The sequence below is a fragment of the Galeopterus variegatus genome, unplaced genomic scaffold, assembly GCF_000696425.1.
Source record: "Galeopterus variegatus unplaced genomic scaffold, G_variegatus-3.0.2 Scaffold935, whole genome shotgun sequence".
NCBI lineage: Eukaryota > Metazoa > Chordata > Mammalia > Dermoptera > Cynocephalidae > Galeopterus > Galeopterus variegatus.
In genome coordinates this window covers 444498-453797 of record NW_007727046.1, presented here as the reverse complement: position 1 = coordinate 453797, position 9300 = coordinate 444498, and the positions used below count along the sequence as shown (strand labels likewise).

At 35.5% G+C, this 9300-nt stretch overlaps 1 protein-coding gene and 1 long non-coding RNA gene across 3 annotated transcripts in view; one reads left to right on the top strand and one right to left on the bottom strand.

The window, feature by feature from the left end:
* The window catches only part of UBE2B (ubiquitin-conjugating enzyme E2B), an 18614-nt gene extending 13974 nt beyond the window's left edge, over window positions 1–4640 (top strand). Inside the window, exons 5-6 of one of the 2 annotated variants that reach the window (XM_008573577.1) lie at window positions 2830–2918; window positions 4083–4640. In XM_008573577.1, coding sequence (XP_008571799.1) covers window positions 2830–2918; window positions 4083–4211 — 218 coding nt within the window. In that variant the 3' untranslated portion in view covers window positions 4212–4640. The remainder of the gene's footprint in view (window positions 1–2829; window positions 2919–4082) is intronic. The other variant, XM_008573578.1, reaches the window with a different exon arrangement.
* A 140-nt stretch (window positions 4641–4780) lies between these two features.
* Window positions 4781–8741, bottom strand: LOC103591167. The gene is made up of 3 exons (XR_550548.1): window positions 8523–8741; window positions 8052–8199; window positions 4781–5107 (listed from the first exon to the last, which is right to left on the bottom strand). It is a non-coding gene; the product is annotated as an uncharacterized LOC103591167 (long non-coding RNA).
* Window positions 8742–9300: the final 559 nt, after the last annotated feature.

The window sequence follows — 9300 nt, the reverse complement described above, 5'->3', positions numbered from 1 at the left end:
AGAGGTCCTTTTGATTCTGTCTCTAGTACTGCAGACTACATAATAGAGCTCCCTTCCCAGAGGAGAGATTTGTTTTTCTGTGCCTGGAATCAAAGTGACTTCCCAATGATAGATAAAGCCTTTGGTGCGTCATTGCTGTGAAGTTGCTTTTTTTTCTTCTAGCTGCTTTTTTTTGTTTGTTTTGCCAAGACAGGTTTAATTTTATTTTCTTTATCTGTTTTGGGGGAATTCCCAAGTCATTTACTGTTTATTCCATTGTAGCTTTATCTGGCTTACACTTGGTATTGAATCAACCCAAACAAATGTAGGGAGTCTTTAAAAATCAAGGTGGGAAAGCCTGGAGAATGTATAGGGGATATATGTGTATAGATGTTATCGACTTAAGCAGCCTTATAGGAAAACAATGTATTTGGTTTCCTCATCCCTTCATATTCATAGCATGGTTTCTCTTTTTTTCTGCTATGAGTACTTTTTTATTATTTATCCTTCTGGTTTACTTTTTAAAAAATGTTTATTGAAATATAATTTACATACCATGCTATTCACTCATTTGAATTATACAATTCAGTGGTTTTTCATATAATCACAGAGTTGTGCAACCATCACCGTGATAATTTTAGAACATTTGTAACACCACCTACCACCCCAAAAAACCCATAACTATTAGCAGTCACTCCTTATTTCTCCCAATACCCCCTCTTCCCCAAGCCCTAGATAACCACTAATCTAGTTTCTCTAAGTTTGATTGTTCTGGACGTTTCATATAAATGGAATCGTGTATGTAGTCCTTTGTGATTGACTTCTGTCATTTAGCATAAAGTTATCAAGGTTCACCTATGTTGTAACATGTATCTGTGTTTCATTTCTTTTTATTGCTGAATGATATTCCATTGTATGNACCGTGATAATTTTAGAACATTTGTAACACCACCTACCACCCCAAAAAACCCATAACTATTAGCAGTCACTCCTTATTTCTCCCAATACCCCCTCTTCCCCAAGCCCTAGGTAACCACTAATCTAGTTTCTCTAAGTTTGACTGTTCTGGACGTTTCATATAAATGGAATCGTGTATGTAGTCCTTTGTGATTGACTTTCTCATACAATATCTGTCTTTTTATGACTAGCTTATGTCATTTAGCATAAAGTTATCAAGGTTCACCTATGTTGTAACATGTATCTGTGTTTCATTTCTTTTTATTGCTGAATGATATTCCATTGTATGCATATACTGCATTTTTTTTTTAATCCATTCATCAGTTGATGGACGTTTCGGTTCTAGTTTACCTTTGGATCACTTCTCAAAATTAGTTACTAGTTCAAAACTTTAAAATCGTTTTATACTTAACCTTTATGGGTTTTACAGAGGTGCTGATTTTTGGTTTGGGTGTGCTGAGTTTGATATTCCTGTGGTGTAGACAGTAAGCAGTTGACTCTGGAGCTTTGAAGCTGAGAGATAGATCTTGACCAAGACTAACAATTGGCAGTACTGAACACATGGATAGTAACTGAGGCTGTGGGAATAGATAGGATTACCCAGAGGGTGTTTAAAGCAAAGCACAGAAAGAAAGGTCTAGGATGGAGCCCTGAGGAATGACAGTATTATGTCTGATTTGTCTCCCTTTCCCCCAAAAAGGCTTACTTATTCCTGTTTTTATTGAGAGTGTTGTAGCTTGCTCCATGGAAGTTTCCATAATTTGGTAGTACTGTAACATTTGAATGCATTTTCCCTTTGTCAACATAGCAATTGTACTTCTAGAAATTTATCCTACAGATATATAGGTCTCACAAGTAGGTAAAAACTTATGTTCATTGCTTGTATTTTCACATTATCGGTTTAAGAAGGAAAAAAGCCTCCCAAATGTTTAAGACTTTCAATATATATTAATCACTTAATTTTTTTATTATTATTATGAAAAGATTGTATATTTATTACAAAAACAAATCATAAAATACAAAGAAGGATAAAGAAAATAAAGGCTGGCCGATTAGTTCAGTTGGGTAGAGCATGGCGTTATAACACCAAGGTCAAGGGTTCAGATCCCCATACTGGCCAGCTGCCAAAAAAAAAAAAAGATCATTCATAGTCCTACTGTCTACAGATACTCAATACTTATGTTTTGACATTTAGTCTTACAGATATTTTTGTGACTGCATATACTTCAAATGAAAATATGTATTTATATATCTTTTTTTTAACCAAAATATGTAATTATTCAATATAAATAACTCAGTATAAATAATTTAAAACTTCTCTTTAAAGGTAATATACTATGGATGCTTTCTACATAAACAAATGTAGAATAGATGTATATAATTTCTGGTGACTACATCGGTATTGGTTATATGAATGTACCATTATTCAGCCAGTTCCCTCTTTATGGACCACAAGGTAGTTTCCAATTTTTAAAACTCTTACTAATAGTATTATAAATAATCTTACAATAGTATTATAGTGAACGTCCTGTAAATAGATATTTGTGCATGTCAGTGATTATTTCCTTAGAATAATTTCTAGGCATGGAATTGCTATGTGAGTAAATAAGCAGTTTTCCGAAGAGCTTTATTTAAGAATATTTAGAAATAAGGATTTTAAACATTGCCATATGGTGTGTGTTGAAAAAATTTAACTCAGTCTCCTGATGATAAGGTGCAAAATAAAAGACCTTTGTATTACACATGTTTTCCTATGAGACAGAAGGGGGTTAGTTATTGCCTGATGTTCAAAATTTCTGACTGGTCCAAGCATTCTGTTTGTGATAAAGATTTCTCTTAACTGTTAGATATGACAAAATTAGCATGTAACCAATTTTAGTGTTGTCTTTGCAGTGTATGCTGACGGTAGCATATGTTTAGATATCCTTCAGAATCGATGGAGTCCAACATATGATGTATCTTCTATCTTAACATCAATTCAGGTAAATGTGTGTTAAAATGTATCATTATTTTTCAATATTCTGTAGGATACAGCTAGTTTTTTAGGAACAGTCAAAAAGACCAAGTGTGCAAATTAACCTTCCCAGCACCCAGGTAACCAATTGCAGAGTTTGGACAAGAACCCATGATTTTTAACTAACTGGTCTGTTCTTTCATTAGCGACCGCTTGGGACCCAGTCCACAGTCCCTTTCCTGATCATGTGTAAGTTACATGTTCTCACAGGTCAGATTTATTTGAGCCCGTAAAGCATTGTCAGAGGTCATAGAGAAGAACATCTTGTGGAGAAATAAAGATTATTGCTTAGAAAAACCACAGGGATCTTAAATAATTGCTAAGTGCAGAGAAGCATTGAGTATGTTGCCCCATCCAAGAAATCCTGTTTTTAAAAAAGAAAAAGTAGTGTAACTGTTTGCCAAAGCAATCTGAGAGGCTATTTCAGTTGAGCTTGAATAACAGTTTTGGAGGGGTGCAGTGAAGGATGTTTCAGTTACATGGATTTGAGGGACTGGCTGGTTTAGCTCACTTGGTTAAAGTGTGGTGTTGTAACTCTAAGATCAGTTATGTGGATTTGAGAAGAACAGAAATAATATTTTACTTTGTGACCTTCTTTCTAAAGTTTTTTCTATCACACTTCTCCATTAATTCTGGTTATGTTATAAACAGTTTTCAATCTTCCTATTTCATTTCCTCACTGCTAAATGTGTATGTTTTGCTGATTGAAGAAAACAAGATTTACACACACCACAACTTACTATCAGACGTTTGCAAAGTAACCCCAGTAATAGAGTTTAACCCTGGAAAATGTTGATTACTAAAGTATTTACAGGTATTATACTTAACCAAATTAAGCTGTTTATCTACTGGTTAATGAGAAAGTCTCAGTATGCTGAATAATATTGTTCTATTCCAATTTCTTTGAAATTAGAGGTCTTAAGGCAATTGAGAACTATTTGTTTTGGAAGCTTAAGTTCTTTAGCAGCAGGAAACCTCTTACATTTCTGGTATTTAGACCTAAAAATATATGACATACTAATCTCCAAAATAATTTCTGTTTTATGTAACTTTTCTATATTCTATATCTGACCTCTGTTAAAGAATAACTCTGCAAATCTGTTTTGGTTTATTTTTCTCTCTTTCCTTCTAGTCTTTGCTGGATGAACCAAATCCAAACAGTCCAGCTAATAGCCAGGCAGCACAGCTTTATCAGGAAAACAAACGAGAATATGAGAAAAGAGTTTCGGCCATTGTTGAACAAAGCTGGAATGATTCATAATAGACAACTGGTCTGTTAATCTTTTTCATCATTGTTGTGTATAATTTACCTCTCAGTAGAAAGGCTAATAAATTTTAAGTGCCACAGGTTTTAAGGATTCAGCAGAAAAAAAAAAAAATCTCCTTCAGTTTAGAACCCACAGAAGCTTGTGTATCTTGATTAATGTACTTTTTATTGCATGGTATGAACTAAGTTATTGCTGCATAAATTTGTAATATATCCTGTTTGTATTTTTTTCCAAGTGTATAATGTTGGTGTGGAGTTTTCATGACAGAATATACACATTTTGTAAATCTGTACTTTTTTCAAATATTGAATGCCTTATTTTTGAATTCTTTAGATTTTTAAATTGGAGAAAAGCACTTAAAGTTTTTTATATATGAATATTACATGTAAAGCTGTTAAAATACATAACTTCAGTGCAAGAGACTTTGTCACTTATTTCCTTATCTGTAGGAGGGGTTAATAAGTCTCTAGCTCTCCATCAATTGTCAATTGATAGTTTCATTTCCAATTTCAAAAGAACATGTTTATAGTTTATCAAGAAAATCTTCAAGTTTGATTCAAAATACTTAAGTCTCTAGCTCTCCATCAATTGTCAATTGATAGTTTCATTTCCAATTTCAAAAGAACATATTTATAGTTTATCAAGAAAATCTTCAAGTTTGATTCAAAATACTAATAATCTCCAACTTTATTTTGAATGTACCTACATTAGTTTCAATTGAGTAGTTATAGACATAATTGGTTTGATTCTGTCCAACTCTATATTTAGGACACTTGTTATAGTTTCTTCATGCATTACTTACTGTTAAACTGTACCTTTTGCTGTTTCACAATTGGCACCTCTGTCAGAGCAGAGAAGTGGTGCAACTTATTTTGCTGCTTCATAGCACCTTAAAAGATTTTTTGATTAATGAAGAAAGTCAAACCATAAACACTACCAAAATTCCATGCCCCAGTATTAGCAATGAATTGGTTGCATTGGCTTGAGCAAGGCAGATATTTGGAAGGCATTTTGGTGTAATTTAAATATTTGAAACCTACGTTTTAATGCAATCGCACATGCCCCAGTATTAGCAATGAATTGGTTGCATTGGCTTGAGCAAGGCAGATATTTGGAAGGAATTTTGGTGTAATTTAAATATTTGAAACCTACGTTTTAATGCAATCGCATATCTGTTTATTCTGGGAAAATGTTTTAACACCAGGGCCTGCTGAGTTGCTTTCTCTTGTGGAGATTTTTTTTTAATCTCCTAAATTGTATAAAAGTTGTACTGCATCTTAGTTTGCTGGATAAATTTAAAACACAGTATTGTAGAAAGCTAATACAAAGCTATCCTATGCCTTCAAATAGTACAGAAAATGGAAAATACACAAGTAAATTCTGTTGAACCACCCGTGTAGTCTCTCTAGTAGTTAAAACAGCTGTTTTAGTAACCCCAAGAGTTTCTTGTTATATTTATACCACCCTCCTGGGAATAAGCTAACAGTTGCTTCTATATTGGAAGACTGGGTTGCAGGATGCCAGTATCTACACCTTCTAATGATTAAGCAGACTTTAACAGTGGAATGGATAGGTGCTGATGTTTCCCTTTAAAAGTTGTTACTTTGCAAATTTTGGAGTATGTGATCTTAGGGAACTTTGATACAAATGGGAGTTCACTCACTAAAATCATGGCCAAAAAAGAGATGATTTTTTTAAAGGTACTTTATGGTCATATTAAATGTGTGATGCTTTTATGGTTTAGCTCAACAAATTATAGACATTTACTCCAGTGACTTCTAGATTAAATACACAGGAGCTATGAGGGTTTCAAGTATTGATAGATAATTACAAGGGAGTTACATTTTACTTTGCAGGGAGGTCAGTGAGCTCTGACTCGTAAATGCAGCACATGCATAAAACTCATACCTAATCCACATTCCTTTTGGAGAAAATCTTTAGGAGGGTTCTTTCTCTTAGTAACTCCTCACTGTTTTTTCTTTAAACCTTGGAACAGATTCCTATTTCTTTGGTTGTATATCAGATGTAAACCTTCGATTTACAAGGTTATGTCATACAAAAAATGTTTACTTTTAAACTCTAAGTAAATTTTATAAATGTATGGTATGGCAAGAAGCTAGAACTAAGATAAAAGTTGGATTGTTGGATTCACGTTAAAATTTAAATGCATTTGTGATGCAATTCCTCTGTAACAATACCTCTAGCATAGAACAATCTGTGCAAGGCACTATTCTGAGCACTTTAGCATATATTATTTCATTTCAAATGCACAGTAATCCTATGAGCGTAGGTACTATTATAGAAGAGAAAACTAGGCACTGAGAGATGAAGTGACTTGCTCAAAGTCAACCAGCTAGTGAGAAAGTTGGGATTTTAACCCGTAACTGTACTATCCCTTAAGAGATATTAAGGGATTGAGTTTAGTTTTGGAAATTCTACTGAACTTAAATATCCCAATTTGTGGAAATACTTTAGTTAATTTAGAGTTATATACAAACTTGTATCTATCCAGTGAGATTTTCTTGACCACCATTTTCCACCTCTTTTTTTTAATGTAACAAGTCTGGATATAGGCACGCTTTTTGGTCTCTAACATAAAGAACTATGACTTATCAATAAACCACAGTTTTCTCCCTTCCTGGAAATATCCTTGAGTCTATAGTACATAACCCCACTCCCACCCCCAAACATGTTCCATCGATATAAATAACTTCTGGAACTGATGTAAATTCTTACTCATGTAGGTGGAAGGTAGTGGAAAAGAAAGCTATTAGAGGTGCTGTTAGTAATAACAGTCTGTTTTGTGCTCAGTAAACAAAGTACCTGCCTACTTAGCTTATTCATTCAGTACTCTTAAGAGAGAACCCTGGGGCTCATAGCACTGCTAAGAGTTATGTCTAAGATATTTTGATATCTCAATTCTTCCAAGGTTTGGGAGGTAGGGATCAAGTTTTTGGGTCTTGGAGGTATTTATTACATTTCATTCAGCAATGCAAAGTCCCAACGTAATCTCAGTTACATAGGGATTATGTATGTAAATAGAAAAGTCAATAGTTGGAGAGCTATTAAAGATAAAGTTGTCCATAGGACAGAGGCCTAATGCCATGATGGTAGCCCTATAACTTCAATTCCCATCTAGTTAGGGAGAAAATGAGCTTTTATCAGGGGAAAGATTGGTTATCTGTAGTTATTCTAGTATATGAGATATAGAGCAAAGATATTATAAACTAAATTTTATCGTTCAAAGGATTAACTTTTTTTCATCTATTCTTTGAACAAAGAAGAGACCATTAAATATGTGTGCCATTCTTCCTTCAGTAAGTTCTCCCCACATTAATACCACTTTTTAAAACACTTTTGACAGGAATGGCTTAAGGTTTTAATGTTTCCTCTGTTCATAGGATGGGCTAGGGATTTTTTTAGTTGGGCCAAAAATATGAATGAGCTATGACTTACAAACCTTGTTGGATATGTGACTCCCCCTCAGCTTAGCAACATTAGTGCCTTGGTGGTTGAAATCAAGAACCCTGGAAGGACTTTGACTTCCTCTTTGGCATATGGAAGATTCAGACTTGGGTGAGAAACTAGCATATGGAATGACTTTCAGGAACTCTGCCATTTACTGAATGCTAAAGCTTGGCCACACAAAGCTTTTATCTATCAGTGACTTCTGCATTAATATGTTTGGACAGACTCTAATACATTGTGTGCTGGGCTTAGAGAGGGCAAATAACATTTTAGCTGATTAGAGAAAGTCTTTACATGGGGGTGGTCATGGTATAGTATAATGCTTCTTAGTCTTTGTGGGGAGGTTGGCTGATCTGAAGTCTTACCTGAAAGACTGAGATCCATAAAGTGCCAGTGGGTTGGGAACTTGTGTAAGGGAGATCAGATCTGAAAAGATCCTCTCAGGTTCCATCACCCTGAACCATTTAGTTTTTATTCTTCCTGGAATGCAGGTGTTCTGTGGTGTCTTGAAGGCTGCCAAAATGCAAACACAAGAGCACTTAAGGCATACCTTTTAACAGCAAAGGGATGGTTATGTTGCTTCTTGTCTGAAGCCCAAAAGATAGTTGTCCTCTTCCTTTCCCCCTTTACAAATAAGATCTTTTGCCAAGTACACCACAGCCCACCAGCTGATTTGGACTAGCAACACTCCTGAACAAGAGAATGTCAGATAGAGAGGCTTGCAGCTCTTTGGCTTGCTCCTGTATAAAGTCATAATATAAAACTGAGTTGGAAATTTTATGTTTTTTTGTTGATGCTAATACAAAGAAAACAAGGAACAGGAAGCTGCTGCTTACCTACTACATCATTCCAAATCAGGGATACTTTCCACTTCCAGTAGAAAAGATGCTTCTGTTTGGCTTGATAACCACTTGGGGCAGAGAATAAGGAGGAATCCACAGACTCCAGCCCATGTCACCAGCTTCAGCTACAGGTTCCAAAGAAAAGCTAAATTAGTAACCTTGCTGTGTTGCAGTGGGCTTTGGTTATAGGACTGTTCCTGCATGGGCACATAAGGTTGTGGTTTTAGGTGGAGACTTCAGCTACAGGTTCCAAAGAAAAGCTAAATTAGTAACCTTGCTGTGTTGCAGTGGGCTTTGTTTATAGGACTGTTCCTGCATGGGCACATAAGGTTGTGGTTTTAGGTGGAGATTCCCTGGAACATCAGCTGCTAGGTTGCCTTTAGAGTAAGGACAACACCAGGGGTGAGTGCTAGGGATCTTCTGCAAGTCAGCAAGATCAGCAAGGGCAGTACTGGGGCCTGATGGTGGTGAGTTTGAACTTGTCTGTGGGAGAAATTTCCCTCTCTGGCATTTGACAAGAGCTGGGTCTTTTGCACAGAGCAGCTTAGAATAGGCCACGTGGCTCCCTCAAGATCAAGTCAGGGATCAGGCTGTAAGAGTAGCAATATACATACCAAAGATTGGAACTTAAAACCAAAAATTGAAAACTGCTTTCCAGATAGCCTCTGACTATGCCTGTACAGGCCTGGGCAAGAGGCATACAGGACAGCAGAGGACCTCCAGGTTCCAAGCTCTGAGTCCTTTGGGACACTTTAAATAGTTCTGTTTTTTT